Source organism: Podarcis filfolensis, assembly GCF_964270895.1.
Source record: "Podarcis filfolensis genome assembly, chromosome: 5".
NCBI classification, from domain to species: domain Eukaryota; kingdom Metazoa; phylum Chordata; class Lepidosauria; order Squamata; family Lacertidae; genus Podarcis; species Podarcis filfolensis.
Genome location: NC_139608.1, coordinates 92770146 through 92797838, shown reverse-complemented (window position 1 = coordinate 92797838; position 27693 = coordinate 92770146). Strand labels below are relative to the sequence as shown.

Sequence of the window (27693 nt, the reverse complement as noted above, 5' to 3'; positions counted from 1 at the left end):
ATACACAGCCTAAGTATCTTTCTTAATACACTCTTTCTTAATACACTCTTGATACACAGCACAGCAAGCGGTCCATTAGCTGCTTGGCTACTTCCTCTACACGCCAGGTTTCCGATCTTTTTGGAAACAAGGATCCAAAACTGCTCTAGGCTCACAGTGCCAACCAGGGAGATTCCCAAACTACTGCTATCAGTATTTGTAGCACGCCAAATCTCTCAAAGACACTTCCTGTTCTTTTGTCTATTAGGATGCAAACCAACAATCTTTATGGCTTCTACTACCAGTATAAATTTGTAGCAAATTTTGTAGCTTTTGCCATTTTGAGATCATAGCAGCCCTCCTGATTTAAAAACCATGTTGCATTTGCTTGGCTTTGACACGCTTCTTTAACCTTGCTCCAAGTGCAAAGTTCACTTCGTATTATGCTTTGAACAATGTCATGTCAGGGGAGCAGAAAGTGGAACGATGGAAAAGGCACAGAGCTCTCATTTTTGCATCCTACGGGAACCAATTTACTTTATCATGGCCTGTCAAGCAAACATCTCCTGGGACAGCCCATAAAATATACTTCAGGACTCTGCAAACATCAGCAAAAACAGTATGATGCACATGTTGTCTACACTAATTCTTTGGACTAGTGCTTAAGGGTGCTATTACCACCACAACTAACCAATTTAGGCTTTGATAAACCACAAAGATTATTAATGTCCTGTGATTAAACCAGTATTACTTTTCCATTTTAAGTTATAATTACTTTGAACTACAGCCTCTTGTGTGCAGACTCCCTGCCTAAAATGCTTGTTTCTGCCACCAAAGATTGCTTTTCCACTTCTTCTGCCTTAGTCATAATTTGCCATGATAAACTGATGAAATCCATCTCTCCTTGACTGGTTCAGAACTCTAATCAGCAGTCTGTATTCAGTCTTCCAATTCTGTCCTCCAGCTAGCTATTGTGGTTTGTTGAACAGCAAGAAACTCGGTCCATTTCAGAATGAAAGCCTTCTTCTCTACTAATCATTTTCAGGTGTTTAGGAGCAAGTCAGTTGTAGCCGGCTGATCTTCCAGTTCTAGGTCACCAGTATTGGACGACAGTCTGACACATGCATTAGGCCAGGCTATGCTACTGAAGTCAAAAATCCAAATGCACAAGAGCTACAAGAAGCTTGCTGAAGAACCCTGCTGAATGCATTAAACCAAGAGGCATTATCTATGCTGGGTTTAAATGAGTTTTTCTTTATTTTAGACAGCCTACATGACAAGTTTTTAAAAACCAATGCCTCCACTCCAATTAATTCAGGGTCAAAATAAATCAAATTAAGCTCAAGATGGCATCAGTCCAGTTTTCAAACAATGCTGAGTCATGATGTTTTGTTGATGAATAAAGAACAGCAGCCAATTATGATGATGATAGATGATCCAGAAGGGTTGGTCTCTTGTTACTGTTAAGAAATTAATGAGAGTTAGCCTATGCTTGTACCAATTCCTCATGTCATCATTAAATATTCACTCTCTTCAATGTTCTCCCTTATTCAATCTGAGTTGCCATGTTTATCAGGCACACAGAAAGCGCAAGGAAATTGCTGTTGCATCTTTATGCAAGCTAGAGAGCAAAAGTAGTTGTTCCCAGCCTATCAGCAGATGCTTAACATTCAGAACTTGCATCTCAACACCTTCCCTAAGGCACTGTTTGAGAGGGTGCCAGTCTTGATTAGCATTCACGGAAAGGGGGTAATGGCTTCAACAGCCATATCAAAATACAGCCAATAAATGCTTTGGTTTTATATTAAGTGAAGTGCGGTGGTCAACAAAGCTTTACTCAGAGTAGACCTACTGGAATTAATGAGCATGACTGATTAAATACCTCCCAAGATTTAAATCTAGCAACAGCTTTAAAAAAAAAAAATCCAACAATCCACACCATTTGCATTTTCTGTTCTTACCCCTGCCCGCCTGAATTATTTGGTCTTCTATTTAAGCCATTGGCAGGAGAGCCTCAACTTAGAAGGGCAGAAAATGCATATGCTAAGCTGTATGGAAGACTAGTCAATAGCTCAATAGTTTGTCTTCTATCAGAATTGTTAACTGAGAAATGAAAGATAATTTTTTTTATGGAACTCTGGGGAAATCTAGAAAGTTAAACTAAGAGGCTATTGAACTTGTTCACACACGAACTGGGAATCAAGAGTAAGCAACAAGGTAGCCTAGTCTGTAGAAGACACCAAATTATTCAGGATACTGAAAACCCAAGCTGCAAAGAAGTTGAAAAGGGATCCAATCCCTCCCTCCAAGCTAGATGAATAAGCAAAAAAATAAAGGACAATGAAGTTCAGAGTAAGACTTAAAAAACACTGCATTCAGGGCAAATAACCATCCCAACTTCATACAAACTGATGGGACAGTAAATTGGCTGTGACAAAGGATGTGTCCTTTTGAGTTGGAGCGGATAGTTCTGAAGTACAGAACTTCAATTATCACTCTACCCTTAAGAATTAAGGGTGCAGCCTCACTCACAAAGGTGTACAAACCTCTGGTTGCACAATCTCAAAAAGGATACTACAGAGCTAGGAAAGTTGATAGAAAAGGCGGCATCATTTGGGCTTTTCTTTTTTCCCCATGGAAAACGCAGGAAAGATGTTAGAATTTCAGAGATACGAGTGACTGGCGTGGAGAAGGCATATTTATTTTTTCTCCCTCTTACAGCACAAGTGCTTGGTCACACAATTCATCAGCTGTATGCAGAGAAAAGCTACTACTCACAACACTCTATGAAATTTCCTCCCACCAGATATTATGATTACCAGAAGCTTAGATGGCTTTTCAGGCACGTCCAAAGTCTGTTTGGGGGCCTAATCCAGCCCCATGCTAGTATATGGCCTCGGGTAAAATCCTAAAAAATGATTTTTTAAAAAAAGCTCCACAACTTCAATCCTAAAAAAAAGCTGGTCGGCTCTCACACATATTCACTTCATCAAATCTGGCCCTCTTTGAAAAAAAGTTTGGGCACCCCTGGATTAGGTGAACTCCTGAAGCAGAGAACAATGGCTATTAAGATGCAATTAGGTAAGTCAAATCTCCAGGTTCAGAGGCAGGCTGCCACAGAACACAAGTTGCTGGGAGAACAAGGGCTGTTCCCTCATGTACCTGGCTGGTTAGTTGAAAATGCTGGACTAGATGGACACAGGGTTTCGTTTCTGCAGCAAATCACCCCATTTATCAGCAAGCAAAATTTAAAACCGCACAAGATTTTAATCTTGGCAAGTTCTCTCGGGAATTTATACTTACACATTTCTCCATTTCTAATCCATCCTTAAAGAAAATCATATAAGGAGTGATACCATCTTCACGGAAATCCAGCAACGCCACCATTCCATCTGGATTCATGTTCTCGCCTACAAAAAACTTTAAGAAAAAAAAAAATCTTTTGATGCAAAGAAGTTCTTAGAAAGCACTAATATTCGCTCACATAACAATGCACATCTCCTTGGCTCAAGCATCAGGCACTTTCCACAGAATACCAGTCTTAAAACAAGCAGCAAAAGCTACTTCACAGTATGCAAGTACCGAAAATATGTTACAAAAAAGAGGAAGCTTTGGAACTTACCTGGTAATTTTTGAAGTTTGCAAGGATATGTTTGACTTGTTCAGCTGCTCCAGTCATGAACGGCTTTACTCTCTCTGGCTTGGTTTCCTCAAGTCTTGCTTTGATTCTAGGGGGAAAACAACAACAATTCTAACACCTGCAATTTAACTAGTTTGAGAATTGTACCCAAAAGTTTCTAATAGCTGATCTGAAAGGAAAACTCTGCATTGCTTTTTACTGCTCCCCTGCATGGATAGTGCTTTACTTTACCTGCCAGTTTTAAATTATATTTCTTGGGAACATTTTTATTATACACAAGGCCACAAAAACTGACATGGTAAAATATGCCAGCAGATTTCTGTATGCGCTTCCATTGAGGCAACAGTAAAATAGCAGAATAGACAATATTGTATCGAAAGAAGGGGTTGCCTTTGGCCCAGAAATCTTGCCTCTAAATATAAAGCAACTGTTACATCATATCTGTAATACAGAGCCTTAATAACTCCATGAAGCTACAGCAAAAAGCATAGCCACTGATCAGTTTATAAGAACCAGGATCTTTTGGTCGCACCTCTCTTTGAGTTGTTTGCATCCCAGCTGGTTCTTACTGGGAATTTTAAGAGAAAGTGATCGTGTCACCTTGGATTTCATGATACAGGAAAAGGGAAAACTGAGTGTAATCGGTCGTAGACTTTAAGAAGGCTGATTTCTGGAAGCTTAAGGAACTACTGCAGGCATAGGCAAACTTGGCCCTCCAGATGTTTTGGGACTCCCATCATCCCTGACCACTGGTCCTCTTAGCTAGGGGTGATGGGCGTTGTAGTCCCAAAACATCTGGAGGGCTGAGTCTGCCTATGCCTGAAGTACCGGGTGAGATCTCATGGTCAAAAATAGTCAAGAAAAGGGAGCCCAAGATGGGAGTTTGTTAAAGGTGAAATAATGAAGGCACAAATGCAGACAATTCCAGAAAGAAAAGTGGGAGGCACCTAAATAAACTTGTGTGGCTTTATAAGAAGCATACACAAGCTTGGTGGATCTGGGGAATGCTATGGACATAGTGTATCTTGATTTCAGTAATGCTTTTGACAAAGTTCCCCATGACATTCTTGTGGAGAATCTGGTAAAATGTGTAGCTGGTTGACTAACAGAACTCAAAAACTCATTAATAGTTCTTAGTCATCCTAGGAAAAAGTGACGTGGAGTGACAGAGTTCTATTCTGGGCCCACTGTTGTTCAACATCTTTATAAATGACTTCGATTATGGAATTGAGGCGATCCACATCAAATTTGTAGATGATACCAAATTGGGAGGGGTAGCTAATGCCACAGAAGACAGAACTGGAATTCAAAATGACCTTTACAGATTGGAGAATTGGGCGCAAAGTAACAAAATGAATTTCAACAGGGACAAATGTAAGGTTCTGCACTTAGGCAGGAAGAACCAGATGCATAAATATAAGACGGGGGACACCCAGCTTACATGTGAAAAAGATCCAGGGCCCAACAGTATAATGCAGCATAGTGTCCAGATCAAGGGAAGGTATACCACTCTATTCTGCCATAGTCTAACCACACACGGAGTCGTATGTCCAGTTCTGGGCACCACAATTTAAGAAGGATATTGACAAGCTAGAATGTGTGCAGAGGATGGCAACCAAGATGATCACAGGTCTGGAAGCCAAGCCTTATAAGGAAAGGTTGAGGTATGCTTACATCAGCAATGCAATCACTATGTGCATTTGTTACCATATCAGAAATGTGGCCTCAAATTAACCTTAAGATTTAGGGTTCTCACTAGTAGCATTTTCCTTTTGACCCTGATGACTTAAACATAATGTAGCAAACCTAGCATATTTAAGAGGACATGCTTCAGATATCCAATACTGTAACAGGATATGTGGAAAGAAGCAGTATCTTAGCAAAATGTGTATGCAGGTGGTTATGGCTTTAAATTATAGATCTTTCAGAATAAGAGCACCATTGTAACCATCTCCACAACTGGATCCCAGCAGCCCATCTCCATCAGAAGGCAGTGCTGAAACCTTATGGACATCTTCCAAGAGTGTTTGCTGTGTAACCCTCATCGTAACTGTCTTCTAGCCTTGAAATGACAGACACCAGGCTAACTTACGCTTTCATGTAGTCCTTGATGTACTTCTTGTAAGACTCTTTAGTGAAGCTTGTTTCCTGAAGGTGGTGGTTCATTACAATGTCAACACCGGTGACAACGGTAGCCTCTGCCCCTTCACCATCTGGACCTTCAGCCGACGCATTTCCACCAATTAAAGCATCATCTATTTCACCTTCTTTCCTGCTCACCATCTAAACCATTCATTGAAGAAAAATACCACCACTGAAAAGCAAAATCTAATTGTAAAATGATCTGCTCCCACTCGTTAATCTACTCAAAGCTTAAAAGCAGAGTTTTAAGTCCTGAAACTAGTTCAGCTATGAGCAAAGCTATCCATGTGGAATTTGTCACCAAAGGGAGAATAAACTGCCCAGAGAATCTTAAATCGGAAGTCTTTATGATTAAGACTCTAATTTTCAAGGTTTTCGAAACACACACACACAAAACCTGCTGCGTTTTACTTCTTCCCATCAAAATTAAGGGATTTTAAAACACCACACCTCAAATTACTAAGTCTGGATGTCGCCATTACCACTGTGGAGGCTTAATGGATGTGTCAGAGTTTATCTTGCAACCTAGCCCCTCTCAAGTCACTGTGACATCTCTGCTATAAAGGTGACCCATATTTGCATGGTGATGCATAGATTACGAAAGGCTAAAGCACGGATCTCTCCCATTGCAACTGTGCAGACCAAGACATGGTCGTCGCATAGTAAATGTGAGCTTTGGTTACTTTATGACTTCATAGAAGTGGCTGAAATTTCCCAGTTTGTCTCAGATGTTGCCAATTTACCCCCCCCCCAATAACAGAAGTTGATCGAGTGCCTGTGAAGGGTAGCAACTGCTAAAAGAAGGGTCTCATGGTACCAAAGCACAGCTGAACTATACTATGGCGAGGGTTCGAACCCCACCCCACCCCACCGACATAAAACGAGTAGTTTTTCGAACAAAGCCTACCTTCCCTTCCACTTCCAGGCAGAGTCCGCTGGCCACTTCTTTGACCTTGTAGATGTCCGAGAACATCTCGTCTTCTGCGGGCAGAGGAAGGAGGAGGGCGCGTGAGGGGGCTCCCCATGGTCGGCCGGCCGTTCTCCCCCCCCCCAAACCCCACCCTCCTCTCAGGGGTCGCCCCTCTTTCCCTCCCTCCCTCCCGCCTTCCGGTCCAGGCCTCGCCGGGCCCCACAGGCAGATGCGGCGCCGGCGCCTCCCGGAACGGGGAAAGGCCTCGGGAAGGCTGCGCCGGAAGCCAAGAGGGAGCACGCCGGAAGCGCCGCCAAAGGCCTCCAGCCCCACGGCCCCTCACGCAAGCGCGGTAGCCGCGGCAAAAAGACGCATGCGCAGTGAAGAGAATGCCGGGGGGGCGCCAGTCTTCGCTCGCCCCCCCCGCCGCGAACCAGTCTCCCTTCCCCCTCTCTTCCGTGCCGCGCAGGCGCAGTGCGGCGGGAGGGCGCGCGAGGTGGCTAGCCCGGGCCGCGGAGCCGCGCAAGCGCAGTAGGGCGCCGCTGTGGGGGCTCCGCGGGGGGCCCGACCTCGACGGCGCTGAGGGAGATTCGCTTACGGCTGATGCAGTCGCGGTAGATGATCATGGCTGAGGCGGCGGCGTCGGGCGGCGGTGGGTCGAGCGGGCGGGCGGGCGGGCGGCCTCGGGGAGCGGAGCGGCTGGGCGGCGACTCCCGGCGAGAGCAAGGAGCGAGGCGGAGAAAGGCCGAGGCGGCGCTGCCACTGAGCTCATATAGCCAGCGGGGCACGTCCCTGCCATCCGTGCGTCACCAATCCCTGCGCTCCCCGCCACGCACGGAGCTGTGACGCAAGCGCGCCCGCGGGCCGCCGCCCCGCCTCCCCGCGCGCACGTAGAGGCAAGAACGGATAGAGCTGTTCTCGGCGGGCCGGAGGTAGAACTTCCCGGTTCCTTCTCCTCCCGCCGCCGCCCATAGGAAACAGCGCTGTCAACTTTTCCCTTTTCTTGCGAGGAATCCTATTCGGAATAAGGGAATTTCCTTTAAAAAATGGGAAACGATGCTGGATCGAACTTATGTGGTCTCTAGCTGTTATGATAAAAATAATTGGGATTAAAATTGTTTAAGTCATAAAATTTAAAAAGTTGATTGGAAAATAAGGTGTTAGTTAAAAGGAATGTTAAGAGATTAGGATTTGCTGGATTAACAATTTGAACTAGAAAACAAGAAGGGGAGGTATGAGGAAGTCAAAGAAACATGTTATTGAAAAACTGTGGTTGAAATTGATTTGTTTTTAATATTTTTCTTTTTCTTTTTTCTTTTGTGTTTGCATAAAATTGGAAAATTTAATAAATATTTATAAAAAATAAAAAAATAAAAAATGGGAAACGTTGACAGCTATGCGCAGAGGCGGCGTGGCTGCGGGTTCTCAGCAGCTGGTCCTCGCTGAAACTCAAGCCAAGAGAGGAGACCCTGATTTCAGCCTTAAAATAGTAGAATCATAGACTTGGAAGGAGATCCAAGGGTCATCTAGTCCAGCCCCCTGCAATGCAGGAATCTCAACTAAAGCATCCAGGACAGATATTATCCAATCTCTACTTGGAAACCTCCAAGGAAGGAGCATCCGCTACCTCCCAAGGGAGGTCTGTTCAAACAGCTCTTACTTGTCAGAAAGGTCTTCCTGATATTTAGTTGGAAACTCCTTTCTTGTAACTTGAATCCATTGGTTCGGGTCCTACCTTGTCTGGAGCAGCAGTAAGCAAGCTTGCTCCCTCCTCCGTGGGACAGCCCTAAGTATACCTAGATCCTTCAACTGTTCCTCATTAATCTTGGCTTTGTTATAAGAATTTTAAGGTCTCAAATATAGAATAAATATTCATAAATGCACACATATCTAAATATATGAACCATGTATGGGAATGCAATCCTGAAGCCATTTTGACTCACCCAACGACCTCAAATATTTCTCTGCAGTAAGGGAGGGTTTTTTCCCCTTTGCAAATTCCCCTTTGTTTTTTCCCCTTGCAAATTTCTGTCTTAAGGGCGTATTTGTGTATGAATAGGGTGAACCTGTGACCTGGATTCAGGAACTAAAGTATTAACGACAACAAAAGAAGGCCAGACTGCCCAGGTAATGCAATCAGTGACGATTATCAGGTATCCTGGCGGGCAGGATTTCCGCTGCAGACCGCCTCCTTCTGAGATGTACCGTATTTTTCGCTCTATAACACGCACCCGACCATAACACGCACGTAGTTTTTAGAGGAGGAAAATCCGTAGGCATGCCACTCGTAGGCATTCCCTCCATAACACGCCGAGACATTTCCCCTTACTTTCTAGGAGGAAAAAAGTGAGTGTTATGGTGCAAAAAATACGGTATCTACGATGTATTGAGGGGTGGTCTTGGGCTACAGGGTAGGCAATTTCAAACGTCTATACAAGGGCTTGTTCACCATTGTTCAGGGTTCTCTCTCCTCTGTGTGGTGAGTGGGCACCCTGTTGCAACAGTTCCTTAAATAAAGATCAGGCTTACTAGCCACTTTGCTTCTCAATCAGTGGCGTAGCGTGGGGGGTGCAGGGGGGGGGTGGGCGCAACATCTGGGGGGGCGCGCGCTCGCACTCGAGTGCGAAAATCCACGGATTAGGGGGCGCAAATTACTTGCCTTGCCCCGGGTGCTGACAACCCACGCTACACCACTGTTCTCAATATACTCTGGTTGACCTGTGTTTTCTCCTACCGATAGCGAACCTGCTTAAGGACTCTATATGGGCTCCAGAATACCCTATAAGGGAAAGGGAGCAGTTTTTCTTATAACTTCTAGTTCCTAGACCCTTGATCACCCTAGTTGCACTCCTCTGCACACATTCCAGTTTGTCAACATCCTTAAATTGTGGTGCTCAGAACTGGGCACAGGACTCTATGAGTCACCTTGCCCCGTGGGTGTGCCAGCCCTTCTGAGCACCGTAGTTTACAATGCACAGTCATAATTCCCAGCAAGCCTCAAACTACAGTGCCCAGAATTCTTTGAGGGAAAGAATATTCCTTAAAATGTGCTTGAACGTTATATTGTGTACACAGCCATAGAGTCTGCATGCAGTCCTATCCAGCTAATTTCTATCTGAAATCGGGTCACCCTATGCTGGTGTGGTCACTCTAGATTTTATGCTGGTGTGGCACACAAAATTTCCAGCTGCTCCTCTGCAGGGTTGTCAAACAACACCGGAGTCCAGCTAGGGTAACTGTTTGGCAACATAACTTGTACCTTTGCATCATTCACTTCCTCCCTGGTTGGGTGATGCTTAAAACAACACCACCCTGAGTTCCATGATGGAAAAAATGTGGGATAAAATGTAATAAAATAAGTAAGTAAATAAATCATTATTCCATTACTGCATATTTATTTATTTATTTATGCATATTTTTGTGTGGTTCTTTTTATGCAGTAGAACTTTTCCATGGCTTTTGTCCCCAGCTTCTCTCCTTACTTAATTCACTGACATTGATCCTCCAAGCAGACATGCTTAGAATCAGGCTGTTGGGCCACATTCCTATACCCAAGTACTTGGGAGTAAGACTCATTCAGTAGACAAGCATAAAACATATAGCTGCAAAAATAGCAACAGTGCTACAAACATGTATTTGACCCACCAACCAAAAATTTGGCTGAACAAGATTCAGTACAGTGGTACCTCTGGTTGCGAACGGGATCCATTCTGGAGGCCTGTTCGCAACATGAAAAGAGCGCAACCCTCAGCGGCGCGTCTGTGCACGTGCGGGTTGCGATTCCGTGCTTCCGTGCATGACATCATTTTGCGCATCTGTGCATGCGCGAGCGGCGAAACCCGGAAGTAACCCTTTCCGGTACTTCCAGGTAACCTGAAATAACGTAACATGAAGCAAATGTAACACGAGGTATGAATCTACTGATAAGCTTGCAAACCACATTCAGTAACTCAGATCAATTATTATTTTCCCTATTTATTATTTAAATTCTATACATGCTATTTCAGTGTTCACTGAGTGCTCTCCATCACTCTTCAGCCTCATTATTTGTATGATTTTGATCTATACCTATTTCATTTGAATTCTATCAGTATATTTTTTTAATGATTTTTCCCCACACACAACCACTCGTATGTTTTTTTAAAGCTGTTCTTATTAATTCTGTAAGAATTATTAATTCTGTAAGCCCCTATTGTTGTTGTTTAGTCGTTTAGTCGTGTCCGACTCTTCGTGACCCCATGGACCAGAGCACGCCAGGCACTCCTGTCTTCCACTGCCTCCCGCAGTTTGGTCAAACTCATGCTGGTAGCTTCGAGAACACTGTCCAACCATATTGTCCTCTGTCGTCCCCTTCTCCTTGTGCCCTCCATCTTTCCCAACATCAGGGTCTTTCCAGGGAGTCTTCTCTTCTCATGAGGTGTATTGGAGTCTCAGCTTCAGGATCTGTCCTTCCAGTGAGCACTCACGGCTGATTTCCTTCAGAATGGAGAGGTTTGATCTTCTTGCAGTCCATGGGACTCTCAAGAGTCTCCTCCAGCACCATAATCCGAAAGCATCAATTCTTCGGCGATCAGCCTTCTTTATCAGCTCTCACTTCCATATATCACTACTGGGAAAACCATAGCTTTAACTATACGGACCTTTGTTGGCAAGGTGAGCCCCTATTAGGGGTAAATAAATGAATGAATGAATAAGTAAGTAAGTAAGTAAGTGTTATTACAATTCGGTAACTCGTTTCCCCCCATTCACCTCCCATCGTAATTTTGGACGTAAGCCACGTTGACGTCAGACACATACTCGGGGAGGGGGGAGAGGAAAGGCGGGGCTTCTCCGGCGCTGGAGGACGGAGCTTTTCCCATTGGCTGAGCCGCGAGGGACGCTGGCTGCTAAGAGAGAGACAGAGACAGAGACTGGCGCATGCGCGCTTGCGGGCTTCCCTTTGCTCGCCTGCCCGGCTCTTTCGGCGCCGACGCTGCGGCGGTTCGTCGTCTCCCGCCCGGGCAGGGGCAGAAGCGGGAGGCGGCTCAGATTTGGCTCCTTTCACGCCGTCCCTTTTGGACCTCTCCGGGGTGGCCGGGCTGAAACGCCTGAAGGCGGGAGGGGCGGATAATAATAATAATAATATAATAATATATTATTTATACCCCACCCATCTGGCTGGGCCTCCCCAGCCACTCTGGGCGGCTTCCATAGAAACCAAAAATACAGTAAAATATCACACGTTAAAAACTTCCCTGAACAGGGCTGCCTTAAGATGTCTTCTGAATGTCAGGATAATGTGAGGGGGAGACAGTCTCTTCTTTCCCGCGCTTTTCTGTGAGGGGAAAACTCCCCCCTTCACTTTTTCTTTCTGGGGGGGGGTACCTGGTCCATGGGGCGGTGACGCCCCCCCTACACCCCGAAGGCGGAAAATCGTTGTTATTTGCTAAAAGTTAAACGGGAAAGCAGACACGCAACAAGCAGCCAGCGGGGGGGGGTCGTTGCCCGCCCCCCTTTAATCAAGTAAATGGTTATAAAATTTTAGGGTGAACGCACATAGCAGACGCACGCTTCAACATTTCCAGCCTCCCAAAATTTAGAAAATGTTTCCTCGAGAAAATTGCATATTATTTTAGCGCACAGAACCATCGCCCCCACCAAAAAACACACGTCTTGGCTCTCCTAATTGATTATTTCCTTTGAAGAAGGAGATTTCCTGGAGGAAAAATAATAATAATAATAATAATAATAATAATAATATTTTATTATTTATACCCCGCCCAGCTAGGAATGACCTTTGGATATCTAGAGAGCCAGAGATGTGCCTAATATAATAATAATAATAATAATAATAATAATAATAATAATAATAATAATATTTTATTATTTATACCCCGCCCAGCTAGGAATGACCTTTGGATATCTAGAGAGCCAGAGATGTGCCTAATATAATAATAATAATAATAATAATAATAATAATAATAATAATATATTTATTCCCCGCCCATCTGGCTGAGTTTCCGCAGCCACTCTGGGCGGCTCCCAATCAAATGTTAAAAACAGTACAGCATTAAATATTAAAAACTTCCCCAAACAGGGCTGCCTTCAGAAACCTTTCCCCATAGTTCTTTCCCTTAGCAAATCCTGCCTTAAGGGCATATTTTGTGCATGAATGACCTGGATTCACAGACTAAAGTGTTTACCATCACAAAAGAATGGGCCAGGCTGCCCAGGTAACGCAATCCGTGTAACGTCATCAGTGACGTATGTGTGATGCTTTTAGGGTGGCCTTTAGCTAAGGGGTTGAGCAACGCCGGAAGTCTTTCTAAAGACCCAAGAATTACCAACGATAGAAGAATGGCAGATGAAGATGATGGATTTTTCGGAGCTAGCCGACCTAACCGGAAGAGGGCGCGACCAGGAGGAGGAGGAGTATCAGGAAGAGTGGATTAAATTCAGTGATTACTTAGTTAAATATGTTAAGTTAAATTAACTGAAAACAGCTTGCAGATACTTAATTGGCTTAGGATTTTATTTGTGTTTAGTGATGAATTAATATGTTTAATTTCATAATGTGAAGATCTAAGGAAGTTAATGTTTAAGTTAAATTTTATAAGAACGGTGATTTGGAAAACCGTTAAAAGGACATGCAATGAAATTCAACCAAGGGGAAGTGAGGAAGTCACTTAACAATGTTAATAAGTGTAATTTTCAATAAGGCTATGATTTATGTTTGTTTGTCTTATGTCTTTGTTTATAATGTTGTGAAATCCAATAAAAAAAATTGGGGGGGGGGAAAGAAAGTCTTTGTAAAGAATATAAAAGATTCCTGCGCACTTTGTTCTTCTTGGTCTCTCCCACCTCTTTGCAGGGCAGGGAAACCGTTGCAACAGGAAAATAGAGATCTGCCTTGCTTTCCACTGGATCCTGCCTCCATCCATTCTTCTCTGACTGATCGTGGACTTAGGGGACTCATCAAGTCCCTTTGGGGAGTTAGGTAGCAAAAGCCAACCCCCCATTTTGTTTCTACAATGAAAATAAATAAAAATACTTAACTGACCAATTGCATAGGAGATAGCTTGGTTCTGCCACCCAACATTATTCCTGGCTAGTCCCATGCCCCCAGCTACAATTAAAGCCAAAGGGGAAATGCTCTAGTGCACACATGGCGCTATTACATGTGCTGCATGATTCCCGTTTCCCACATTTGTATGTTTAGTGTGGCAGCGGCTGCACTCTGGAACTCCCTGCCTGTTGACATTATGCAGGTGCCAAAGTCAGGGTCATTTTAATCTCTACTAGTAATTTAAACTTATGTTTGTATTTAAATGGGATTGTGGGTTTTATTATTTTATTTTACTGTATTCCTGCATTGCAGAGGGTTGGACTAGATGACTTTCGTGGTATCTTCCAACTCAACAATTCTATGATTCTATGTTGTATCTTTTTTGTAAACAGCTTTGAGGTTTTCTTAAAATCAAGCGGTGTTCAAATTTTATGAAATAAACAAACAACAACAACAACAATAAAACATTCCACCTGCTTCTAAAAGGCCACAGATAATTCAAGGCCGAAGGCCTGGTTACAATGGAAGTAAGGTAAAGGGACCCCTGACCATTAGGTCCAGTCGTGGCCGACTCTGGGGTTGCAGCGCTCATATCGCTTCATTGGCCGAGGGAGCTGGAGTACAGCTTCCGGGTCATGTGGCCAGCATGACTAAGCCGCTTCTGGCAAACCAGAGCAGCACAGGTAACGTCGTTTACCTTCCCGCCAGAGTGGTACCTATTTATCTACTTGCACTTTGATGTGCTTTCAAACTGCTAGGTGGGCAGGAGCAGGGACCGAGCAACGGGAGCTCACCCCGTTGCGGGGATTCGAACCCCCGACCTTCTGATCGGCAAGTCCTAGGCTCTGTGGTTTAACCCACAGCGCCACCCGCTGAATGGAAGTATTCAGGTGTAAATTAGGGGTTAATAAATTCTGGTTGCTTCATGCTTATTTATTTAATTTAATTACACTTAATATATAAATTTAATATACCAGCCTTGTGTTCTCATGCTCTGGAGGGCAGGACACAAACCAATAGCTTGGAACGGTCTCCCTGAAGAGGTTGTGGGCTCTCTTTGGAGGTTTTAAAGGAGAGGTTGGATAGTCACTGATGCTTTAGTTGAGATTTCTGCATTTCAGGGGCTTGAACTAGATGACCCTCAGGGTCCCTAATCCCTGTCTGTTCCCTATCTGACTGTCAAGACCTATCTCAGCCCTAACCGAACCCTATCTAACAGTTTTAACTGCCAGGGTCTAACTTTTAACTCTCCTTCCTCCTGACTGGATGGAACACTACCCAGCTCTGATTAGTTTCAAGATCTACAGGAGGCTGACCCAAGGTCTACCCATCACAATATGTGATTGAAGTTTAGACCCTGTAGCAAAGGAAAATATTTGGGAAGCGTATACAGCTCATAAAAGAGGTGGATAAGTTTTGTTAATGGGTGAATTTATTTTTAATTTATTAATATTCCATCCTTCCTCTGAGAGACAGAGAGAGAGTATAGGGGGTTCCAGGATAGACCAGCAGACACAGAAATAGGTTCCAATATCTAAAAACAATTATGGCATCATAACTATTCTGAAATAATCTGAGGGTGCTCCCACATTGGAATTCATTGTGGTATTGGTTCTTGTCATGCCATGCATGTAAATTTTGCAGTGTTCACACTACACTGCGATTAAAATATAAGCCCACCCACCCACGCATCAGATTTCCTCTGCAACGAAACATAGTCCTGGAAATTTCCACGTAATTTCCACAATAATATGTAAAGGAGCCAGAAGTTAACTCTGGGATTGCACACAAGTTCCTTAGGATCTCATATTGCCCACCCCTGCATTAACTATTGTTCAGGGTTTTCCTTTCCAATGAAATTTTCCTTTTGCAAGAGCGCTTTTATATTTAGCAAATGCCACCAGGTGGCACTGTAATACACCATCTCTAAACAAACCTAAAAATTACAGCAAACTTAAATACAACAGATATGAAAACTACAAGATTGTTAATTTTAATTTTGTATTTATAATGTTAGAGTGTTTCACTAAATTACCTTACTTTTTTCTCTTTATAACCAAAGATTAAATAACAATCTTTGGTTATAAAGTGGGAGAATGGACCACTTTGTCAGATGTATGAAGTTTTCTCCTTACTTGGCAAACCATATTCGTGGTTACGGACATCAAAATAGTAAAAACAGGCAACAGTGATGCATCAGGTTTCTACGCATAGTCCAAATTATTTGAAGAAGGAAAGTATTGGATCAAAAAACTTCTTGCATAAAGTTATTTCTCAATACATTTTTCTTATGTACTCAGTGATTTTCTCACTTTATCAGTTTTCCAATCTTAAGTTCAGTTACCCACATTTTCATACCAATTTTTTTAAAAAAGAAAGGTCTCATGAAAATTCATCAATATTAATGAGATTTCCCCCCTTAAAACAAATATGCAAATCGTATTTTTCCTAACCATATTTTTTTAATGCTGCTTTTCTAATATTTCCTTTTTATGCATACTTTACTTGAATGGAGAACTACATTGCAAAATAAGGAGAACTGTGAATTTCAAAGGACTGCTGTGTTTCGCTTCATATCTTGTTTTGAAAAGTGAATTAAGTTGGTTTGCCTTTAAATGTGAAATGAGTCAAATTTCTCCCACATTCGCTAGTGGCAAGTCAGTCACCCCAGATCATTAATCCAAAATGTTTACTTAATTATAAGAATTGAAATAACTCCCTTTGTGGGATCAAACTGTTTTTGAAATGCACCAATGAGCCACTAGAACACTTTGCTTTCTCTGATACTGTTGAGCCACAGGAAAAATTAGTTGGGATTGCAGCCAGTGGCAAACAGAATCTGAGTCCAGATGGGTGGCAACACACACTCAGGCACTTTCTGGCTTCCCATTTCTGGAACACTCCTCCGGGAAACTCACTTTAGGCACCAGGCAAAAACACCCCTTTTAAACCAGGCCTTTGCCTTTTAACCATCTATGGCCTTTTTGTATGGGTGGAATGTTTTAATGTAGTTTTACATATGCAAGTTTGAATCGTTTGCATCATCCTGTGTGGCTGAGACATAGACAAAACTTCCCTATCACTTGAAAATGCAGTATTTTTCAATGGAGGTAACTTATTTGGGTGAAAGTTATCAAGTGATGATTTTTTTAAAATGCAAGTGTTAACTAGCCCTAGAACCAGTAGCGATCAGTTGTGTGGTCCTGGCAAAATGGGGTTTGCTCACATGCCTCTTCAACGCTGAGGGTTGCTCCCGGTTTCTGAGAGGCAGAGGTGAGGTGCGGGGAGGTCAGCGCAATGTGGTTGAAGCCACATTGTATATGCACCACGCTGATCTCCTATGCCTTGCTCTGCTCTTAGGAACCAGCACCAAACCTACCACATATAACACTTATTGAAACGAGTAGGAGTTTGACAATTTTTGAGCTGCCTCCAGCTTCCATTCACTTAAGAACACCTAAACATTATAATGTATCTTTAAATTAGGAGTCATTTACAGGATCATTGTTGATTCCCCCCCCAACTCACCCCAAGCTGGCAAGGCTCATTGGACAGCAACAAGAAACTGTGTCTTTAGTGTCACCAGTCCAGTCGAGGAATGCTCTGCCAACAGAGATTCAGCAGGCGCCTTATGTTCTAACCTCTAAATGCCTGTTGAAAACATTTCTATGCTGCCAGGCTTACACTGGCAATTGAAATATCCCTTTGCAATATTTGATCTCTGGTTTTCAATTTTTATATGGTTTTATGCATGGTTGTTGTAAAGGGCTCTGATTTTTTATGAATCGCGGTATATAAATGTATTTATAAATAAATAAAAGAGATATTCAAGATTGTCTCATCTCTTGCATTCGTCTATCTCTCCAAGAGAACTATGACATGAGTTGCAAAGCCTTGCAAAGCCCCAGTTAGTGACTTTCCATCCATCCAGCCCCCTCTCCAGATGCATGGCTATAGGTCCTCCAGATGCATGGCTATAGGTTACTATGAGGCATATTGAGCTTTTTGCCTCTGACAGTAGATTGGGGCAGGTAGTGGAAGGATTCTGCTGCTGCTAAGTCCCTGGTAGTTGCAGCTGGCTGGCTGGCACCGTGTCAGACTGTGGAAGACCACCGGTAGGTCACTTGTCTTTTAACTGCTGTAGCTGTCATACAGAACCAGCTACCCAGCCATTGGCATTCAGCTAGACCAGCCAGCAGCATTGGAGCAGGCAGAAGCTGGCCGTGCAAGGGAGAGGTCTTCTACAAGTCTCACAGGACTTTGGGCCACTACTCTGACAATACAGTGGGTGCAATAAGCATTGACTGCTGCCGCTCCATGGTGGGGGGGGGGCTCTTCAGCACCTCTGAACTGACTGGAGTGACACTTAGTTATTGCAGGTTTTCCTGATTTTTCCTGTGTTTTAAAAACAACAACCAATAAGGCAGCAGACTGGATCTGCTGATTTCAGAATTTTAACTGAATGTGTATAGGATGTGCTATTTAAAAGTATTAAGTGGGTTTTATCTTTGTAAGCAAACACGTTTGACTGGACTAGCCTTCATAAACTATGAGTTGTGTGCTAATTAAGTCCTTACCCTGTAATGAAAGCTCATTTTTCAATAATATTTAAAGGTTCCATATTTCTAAAGGAGTTCAAGAAAGAAAGAAACAATCCATTTAAATGGGATATGACTTTATTCATCACTGCACTGATTTTCATGGAATTTCTCTCTCACACAGAGACAGAAGTTGTATATGCAGGATTTTAGTATTTCCTCTCCGGCTCCAACTTCAATTTGAAAGACTATAAAAGTTTGACTGGGTTCCAGTTGTGCATGGTTTGCTGGCCTCTGCTATGCAGCAGAGGCAAAGCACGCCACATATTAACAGGCATGCTGTAAATCTTCAAGAGGAGTGTTTCCTTTCTTTGAACAGAACTGAGTTGTAGTATCAAATCCAGGAAGTCTCCAGTAAAGAGACCTATTTAATGTTGCATAGAAACCAGTGGCCCTTGCATGTGAACAGTGCGCAATTTGCTCATCCTTCTACGTAACAAGCTAGCATCAGCTAGGGCTGGCCCTAGGTGGATGCTTACTAGGCTCGGAAGGCACGGCTGGTATGGAACTGGATTGAGTTTTTGTGCCTCACCTGCCATGTCTTGTGATGAACTGGATTCATCCCACCCCGTCTTTTTCATTAGGCTCCAAAATCTGACTTCCCCCCCCCGGAAAACACTTTGAAAACACACAGCACTTACCTTAATGAAAAGAAATACACAGCTTGCTTGAGAAACCAGCCATATTTAAGTTTTAAATTAGTTTGATTTTTTAAAAAAGTGTGGTATTGAAAGAAACGAGGAGCAATCCAATCAAACCTAAGCATTATCAGTTTGTAAAATATGCGCAGTGCTTATCTTTGAGCCGATTGTGAACTTGTGAATGGATTACGTTTGAAATATGTGCTACAATACATAATCTTAAACTGGTTTAAACCTTCAGGTAGGTAGCCGTGTTGGTCTGAAGCAGTCGAAATATATATAAAAAATAAAAAAATTGTCCAGTAGCACCTTAGAGACCAACTAAGTTTGTTCTTGGTATGGTACTGAAAACTATGGAGAGACCTGGTCTAAATAGAGATATTGGATTCCTGTCTCATTACATAAGCTAATCATCTGCATACTATCCCTTGCTTTTTCCTGTAGGTCTACTTGCAGTCGTTAACAGTCGTCAACAGGTTTACCATACTCATCTCATACTACCCTCCTGAAAAAACCCCACCCCATCCTCCCACTATATATAAGGGTCTGGTGACTTCTGTTTCAGTGTATCTGAGGAAGTGTGCCTGCACACGAAAGCTTATACCAAGAACAAACTTAGTTGGTCTCTAAGGTGCTACTGGTTTAAACCTGGGGAAAAGAGTGTTCTGGGGGACTAGTGGGGCAGGAACAGAAGAGGGGCACTTACTGGGGATCCTAAGCCCATTCCTATTGGTCCTATGGCCTGGCAGCCCAGCAAAAAATGTGATGTCACAATAGAAGTCAATGAGGACGGTGCAATCTTCAAAAAGTGGGTCCGCACTCACCTGAGATCCTCACCCAAACTGCTCTGGCTGTGTGACCCAGCAGTCTGTTTTCGATGATTTTGTCTGCTGCATCAGGTGGACAAATGCCATTCTATATGGTTTATCAGAATCAAACTTCTCTGAGAACATAGTAATTGAATCAAGTTCAAGCACAGATTGCCATGACCTAGTAGTATAGAATTTTGGCTATATTCCTCATAAAGCTTGGTTTCCAGGCCCTTGATCATATTTGTTGCCCTCTTCTGCACACATTCCGGCTTATCAATATTCATCTTAAATTGTAGTGCCCAGAACTGGACACAGTATTACAGGCAAAGTCTGTTCAAGGCAAAATAGGGCAGGATTACTGCTTCCCTTGATTTGGACACTGTACTTCTGTTGATGCAGCCTAGAATAGTATTCACTTTTTTTTGCTGCTGCTTTTGTTGTCTCAGTTTGTGGTTTACTGAGATCCCTAGATCTTTTTCACATGTACTACTGGCAAGCCAGATGTCCCCCATCTTATATTTGTGCAGCTGGTTCTTCCTGCCTAAGGGCAGAACTGTACATTTACGTCTTGAAATTCATTCTGTTAGTTTGGGCCCAGCTCTCCAATCTGTTAAGGGCATCTTGAATCCCAATTCTGTCTTCTGTGGTATTAACTACCCCTCCCTGTTTGGTGTCATCTGCAAATTTGCTGAGCATCGCCTCAATTCCTTTGTCCAAGTCATTTATAAAGATGTTGAACAACGAGAGGCCCAGGACAGAACCCTGCTGCTCCCCACTTGCCACTCTTTTGCAGAATGATGAGGAACCATTAATGAGCACTCTCTGGGTTTGGTCAGTCAACCAGTTACAAATCCACCTAACATTTGTTCAACCCACATTTTACCAGCTTCTCCCCAAAATATGGGGGACTTGACACCCTACACCCATAGCATTCCCCAGATCCACCAAGATTATAACTAAGTCAAAAAAAAGAAATGAGTTTCATCTGACGTGACCTGTTATTCAGAAACCCATGCTGTGATTTCACATCCTTTTCTAAGTGTTCACTGTTTAATAATCTACTCTAGGACCTTTCTTGGTATTGACATTAAGCTGACTAGTCAGCAGTAGGAGTAGGAGGAGTTATTATTATTAAAATTTATATATGTGCAGAGTCTTCTCCCCCACTCCACTTTGAAGATGAGGACAACACTTGCCTGCCTCCTGTTCTTCAAGAATTATCAAAAATTATGGACATAGGCTCTGAGATTACATCCGCAAGCTCTTTTATTACCCTTGGGTGCAGCTCATCAGGCCCTGGAGATATGAATTCATTTCAAGTAGCTAGATGTTCCCTTACCACCTCTCTTCCTATTTTGGGTTTCAGGTCGCTCCTTGCATCATCTACCATGTTATCAGGTTGGGCATTGCTTTCCTTTTGGAAGGAAAGGAAGCAGGCAAAGTAAGTGTTTAGCAGTTCCACCTTCTCTCTGTCACTCAATAGTATTTGTCCATCTTCTCCACACAGAGGACCTAATACTTGCTGGTTTCTCTTGTTTTGAACATAGCCAAAGAAACCTTTTAAATTATGTTTAACCTCTCTTACAAGCTTGAGTTCATTCTTAGCTTTGGCCCGCCTGACCTTTTCCCTGCAACTGTTGGCTACTCGTGTGTACTCTTCCATCATGATTTCTCCTTTCTTCCATTTCTTACACATGCCCTCCTTACGTCTTAGTCCATCTGTAAGCTCCTTATACAGCAACACTGGTTTCTTTAGGTGCCTACCACTTTTCTTTCTTGCTGGAATTGTCTGCATTTGTGCCTTCAATGCCTTTAAGAAACTCCCACCCATCTTCGACCCCCTTCTCTTTTGAGTATTTCTGACCATGGGACTTCACCCTACAGTTCCTTAAGCTTTTTGAAATCAGCCTCCTCAAAGTCCAGGGTGCATGTCTGACTACACTCAGTTTTCCCTTGCCTGTGTATAGTGAAACTCAAGAAGACATGATCACTTTCTCCCAAGGTTCTGTCTACTTTTAGCTTATCAGTCAGTTCCTTCCTGTTGGTGAGGACCAGGTCCAAGAGAGATGACCCCCTTGTTGCTTCTTCCAAATTCTAGGAAATCGTTAGCAAGGCAACTGAGGAATTTGTTGGACCTTACATTCTTGGCTGAGTTTGAGATCCAACAGATATCAAGATAGTTGAAGTCTCCTATTACTACAATATCTCCTCCTCCTTCCTTCCTGTTTGATCAATTCCATTTGAGCAGCTTGTATTCCTCAGTTTCTACATTCCAGTCCTGAGTCTCATCCCACTAGGTTTCAGTAGTGTCTTCTGGGTCATATTTACCATTCAGTATTAAGAGCTCAAGTTCTTCTTGCTTGTTTCCCATACTCTCTGCATTTGTGTAGAGACAATACAAACCATGAGTCATTCCTCTGCACACTGCTCCCTCCATAGGGAGTCACCTGCCACCACCACATGTCTCTCTTCCTTCTCTGGGAAGCAGCAGAAATCACACTGAACCTTCAGCTGCCACCTTGGTGTGTTCTGAGGTCTGCAACTGCTGTACTTGCTCCTCTGGCTGAAAACTGGTGTCCAAGGTGAAGGCTTGGAATCAATTTTGTAGCTCCAGAGACACTCCTGACAGTCCAGCTTTTTTGTCCTATTCCTCCAGGGGTTTATCTCTAGTATTAACCCACCATCACCACGCCAGAAGGAGAAAGTATGTAGAAGCCCTTCAGTGCAGTGAAAGTGGTGGACATCAACTGAACAGTCCAGAATTCCGCATTTTAGCTTAGTCTTAAAGTGTAGGATATAGTCTTGTTCTAATACATATAATAAGATAAGAGTAACATACTTGGTGATGTCTCCCAACCTGATAGGTACGAAAAGGCTAGTTTCAAACCCATTGCATTTTGTAAACCAATACCCAATTTATACTGAAATAACAGAAACCCAAATTTAACTACTTCGTACAACCATTTCATTTGACTTCAAAAGGCCATATTATTTGACTGTGAGACTGAATTATATTCTTCATTTTTAGCAGACGCCTTATGTATGACATGAACTATTTATAATGCCTGCTTACTCCAAGTGAGCTTTTTCTATACCTTTTTTTTTTACTTCAATTTGAAGTGAAAGATACAATATAGAATTCAAATGCCTTTGCATTAAATGTGTTTTTAAACATTGCTACATTCCAAAGTAGGACTTGACAAACAGTTTTGGAATAGTTCTGCTACTTTACATTCTTGCTCTTTAGCCTTTGTTTTCTTTTTTCTTTTTCTTTTTTTGGTATAAAGGTTAATACATTGGGTTAAATGACATGTTTAAAATATGAAAATATGTTTCCTGTAGTTAGCAGTTCTTTTTTTGTCACTATTTTACTCCCTGTGTGTGTGTTTGTGTGAAAAACTATCAAAGAAACAGAACTTTCCTGCTGAAAGTAAGAAAAATCAATGATTTTGGAACAAATGTTGGTATGTCTTAGCTGCTTCTTCCTTCAAATCCTGATTTCAGTGCTTCAGAAAAATCCATTCAAATAGATGATTAAAAAAATAATAAAGAAAGATTTATGAAGTATGATCTGGGAGTGATAATGACATTATATAAGGGAATGTTGGGAATTTTTCTACTCCAGGACGGTGTCATATAAGTAAAAAACAAGACCCTGATGTCACAGCCCAAAGCAAGTGTCCACACACATCAGGAATCACAAGCATACATCAGATGTACATCATCCGAATGCACCCATTTGTCTGCATTTCATCGCTTCCACTGGGATTTACATTTCCATTCACTTCCGAACCCAGACGGAAGACACATTTCAATGTGCATTCCATTGAAAGTAATCAACGACTCCCACAGCAAATCTGATTCGTGCTGATGGCTCCTGATACATGCAGAGGACTGCTTTTGCTAGTGGATCATATTCATTAGATTGAGTGACAAGTGTATAATCTCCACCAGATCTTTGGCATTTACAGTGAAATTGCAGTACGCTATATTGCTGGGGGTAATAATTCCTATGGAAGCAAAGGAGGAAAGTGCTCAATACATTGCACATACTAGACTGTGGTTGGCTTAAGAAGAGAATGACGTAAGAAGAAAGCATCTGCAACTTCTGGGATGGGTTTCTCACATCCAGAGAGTTCTCGTTGGCAGTCTTCATCTTAAGGAAAGGTTGTGTTTTCAGTTGGACAATGTGTACTATGACAACATGGGACGGGACGGTCACCGGATTCACCCTGTTCAGTTGTTACTCCTAGAGAAAAAAAGACATTTTATTAGAACATCTGACAATCAAGTAGGAATCACTCTTGATTCTTCGATTGACTGGAAGGATTATTTTCCTAAGTGATAATTTTGATTACAGTGTGTGCAGGCAGGCATAACATCCTACAGACCTGAATGCTGTCTAGACAAAGCATCTAAGAAGAAATATTATGGTGGCCCAGGAAGAAAAGTAAAAAATGATTATGGTCACAGTCTTACTTGGAATTAATGGGATGTAAGAGCAGTGGCGTAGCGTGGGTTGTCAGCACCCGGGGCAAGGCAAGTAATTTGCGCCCCCTAACCCATGGATTTGCGCCCCCTAACCCATGGATTTGTGCCCCCTAACCCTAACCCCCAGATGTTGCGCCCGGTGCGGCCGGCCCCCCCTGCACCCCCCACGCTACGCCACTGTGTAAGAGTATGGGACGCAGGTGGCGCTGTGGGTTAAACCACAGAGCCTAGGACTTGCTGATCAGAAGGTCGGCAGTTCAAATCCCTGCGATGGGGTGAGCTCCCGTTGCTCGGTCCCTGCTCCTGCCAACCTAGCAGTTCGAAAGCACGGCAAAGTGCAAGTAGATAAATAGGTACCGCTCCAGCGGGAAGGTAAACAGCGTTTCCATGCACTGTTCTGGTTCACCAGAAGCGGCTTAGTCATGCTGGCCACATGACCCGGAAGCTGTACGCCGGTTCCTTCAGCTAATAAAGTGAGATGAGTGCCGCAACCCCAGAGTCGGTCACGACTGTACCTAATGGTCAAGGGTCCCTTTACCTTTACTTTTAAGAGTATTTTAAGAAGCACGTGCTGCTGCAGAAAACAGCAACCACATGTTGAGTTCTCCCCTTCCCTGCTTTGTAATGTTTACTGAAATTTATCCCATGTCTGATTCTTCTATTGATTAGAAGGATTATTCTTCCCATGTGATCAGCCTCTCTGTACCTGAGAACTGAGAATCAGTCGATGCAACCCCATTTTTTTAAATAGATCCAGGAAACTACAGACTGGTTACCTTATGGTGTCTTCTGGGAGAACTGGTGGAAAGCATTGTCAAATATAAAAAATACCAAGCATCTAGAAGAAGTCTTGCTGAAGCAGAACCAGCATGGCCTCTGCAAGAGTAAATGCTGCTTCACCAACCTATTAGTTTCCTGGCAGGGCTAAGAAGTGCATAGATGGAGGTGACCCACTTGAAACTACACACTTAGATTTTCAAAAATCTTTTAACGAAGTACCTTACCAAAGATTCCTGAATAAACTTAGCAGTCATAGACTAAGATGAGAGGAACTGTGTAAGTAACAGGAAGCAGAGAGTAGGCATACATGGATAGGGAATTAAGAAGTGGAGTCCTCCAGGCAGCAATATTGGGACATGTGTTTTTTAACTTGTTCATAAATGATATAGAGCACTGGTTCCCAATTAGGGGTCCAGGTACCATTTTCAAAAGTAGGAGATCCATGGCTCAGCTTTCGAAAAATAGGGGGTCCTCAGTAATTAGCTAATTGGGAACCACTGATCTAGAGTTAAGAGTGAGGAGTGAGGTAGCTAAGTTTGATGATGATATCAATTTGTTCCGGATGTTTAAAAGAAAAAGAGATTGCAAAGAGCTCCAAAGTGAGTGAATGGGTAATAAAATGGTAAGTGCAATTCAATGTAAACAAGTGTAAAGCGGTATCACGTTGGGGGTCAAACACATTAATATACATTATTCTCTTAATCTCATGTATATGCTCTTGGGGTCTAAACTGCCACTGAACGACCAAGAATGAGACCTCAGGGTCATAGTGGATATCTCCAAGAAGATGTCAACCCAGTTTGCAGTAGCTGCTTAAATAAAGGTGAATTCCATACTAGGGATCATTGAGGATTTAAATATTAATTTGGTTATTTCACAATATTTATATATCTCTTGATTGTAAACAAAAACCTCAAAAGAAGTTTAATGAGAAATAAATCTGCCACTATCATAATACAATGATAGAAATCTATGGTACAACAACACTTAAGAATACTGTACAGTTCTGGTTGTCTCACCCCCCAAAATGATATTGTGGAGTTGGAAAATGTTTCAAAACTGGAATGCAGCAGCTACCCTATGAGCAAAGGTTTTTTCAGGGGAGGAGGTTTAGTTTAGAGATAAGGTAAGAGGAGATTAGAGAGAGGTACGTGAAGTTATGTATAGTGTGAAGAAAATGGATGGAGAGACATTTCCCCTCCCTATCTCCTAACACTAGAACTTATATACATCCAGTGAAGATGAATGTTGGAAGTGTTAAGTTGTGGGCGAACATAGCAGACGACACAGCGATTTCTCCAAAGCAGCTCTTTACTTGTAAGCTGGACAGAACTGAACAGCAAACAGCTCAGCCGGCCATTGTAGCAACAACAACCCAGGGTTTCCCGCCTAAAATAACTGATGTGGACCTGAGTGAAAACTATCTACAGTATCCCCCTGCTGGCCCAGGGTGAGAACTTCAGTACATAACACCCCTCCCCACCGAGATAAGGCGTTAGTTACAATCGTAATGGTTTCCTTATATACAGCACTACACGTAATGGTTCAATTAGGCACAAAAGCATATCGGTTACATTTCCCATACTTAGACCAACAGTGATACATGTCCAACAACATAGTCCTTTAAATAAGTTGGGCGCTTGGAAACTCTGCCAGACCGCCGGGGACTGGTAGCCAAGTCCGGAGGGCCACACAATTCTTGCTGAGGCTGTGGTGCGACCCTAGGTGGCGTTGAAACCAAATCCCCTGGATCCGCTGCTGTGGGTGGAGCCTCCGCAAGTGGAGTGGTCTGAGTCTGTGGTAAGTCTGGCAGACCCTCTGAAGCGGCTTGGTTCGGCTCCACGCTGGCAGTTTGCGAGGGAGGTGTAGGTGGAGCCTCGCCATCTGTAAGTGTCTCTTCTGGAGCCACAAGCGCAGTTGGGGGCACCACGGTAGTGTCCAAGTCCCCAACCCTGCGCCTAAGCTGGTCTATGTGCCGGCACCACAAGCGTCCGTCTTCGAGTGCCACCTGGTACGAGCAAGGTCCAGTGACTCCCACTACTGTGGCTGGCACCCAAGGAATGTCCCCCACAAAGTTCCGGGCAAAGACCTGGTTTCCTGGAACAAATGACCGTGGCGCGTTGGCACAGCCTAGGGGTTCGGCCACGGCAAAGTCCGGGTGCAGCCGGTCGAGCGGTGACCTGAGGCGGCGGCCCATAAGCAGTTCAGCAGGACTCCGCCCTGTGGCCACATGAGGGGTGATGTGTTGCACGAACAAGTATTCGGCTACCCGCTCGTGCCAGTCTCCCCGGTCCAGGCGCGCCAGTGCCTCTTTTGCCGAGATCTCTCCGCTTGCCCGTTGCTGGATGGATGAAAGGGTGCCGTTAGGGCATGGCGGATGCCCAGTCCCAAAAGATACCGCTCAAAAGTGCCTGACGTGAACTGCGGTCCGTTGTCGGAGACAAGGACATCAGGACACCCATGCGTCACAAACAGGCCTCGCAGCACCCGGATGACGGCCTCGGTAGGGGTGGAGGGCATCAGGGCCACCTCCAGCCATTTGGAATAGGCGTCCACCACTACCATAAAGGTCCGGCCGTGAAAGGGGCCAGCCAGATCGATGTGCACCCTTGACCAGGGTGTCTTTGGCGTGTCCCAGGTGTGTCCCTTAGCTGC

The 27693-nt window shown here is 43.4% G+C and overlaps 3 protein-coding genes across 3 annotated transcripts in view; all 3 read right to left on the bottom strand.

The window, feature by feature from the left end:
• Nucleotides 1-27693, bottom strand: part of SPON2 (spondin 2) — a 460822-nt gene that overhangs the window by 81696 nt on the left and 351433 nt on the right. The gene's annotated exons all lie outside the window — the stretch shown is intronic.
• On the bottom strand, nt 1214-7548 carry TPT1 (tumor protein, translationally-controlled 1). The gene is made up of 6 exons (XM_083616066.1): nt 7270-7548; nt 6669-6742; nt 5712-5902; nt 3602-3707; nt 3283-3399; nt 1214-1439 (listed from the first exon to the last, which is right to left on the bottom strand). The coding sequence occupies exons 1-6, from the start codon at nt 7295-7297 to the stop codon at nt 1437-1439; spliced, it is 519 nt and encodes a 172-aa protein (XP_083472192.1). The 5' UTR covers nt 7298-7548; the 3' UTR covers nt 1214-1436.
• Nucleotides 18375-27693, bottom strand: part of ATOH8 (atonal bHLH transcription factor 8) — a 40072-nt gene continuing 30753 nt past the window's right edge. The window contains exon 3 of the mRNA XM_083616020.1: nt 18375-24016. Coding sequence (XP_083472146.1) covers nt 24011-24016 — 6 coding nt within the window. The 3' untranslated portion in view covers nt 18375-24010. The remainder of the gene's footprint in view (nt 24017-27693) is intronic.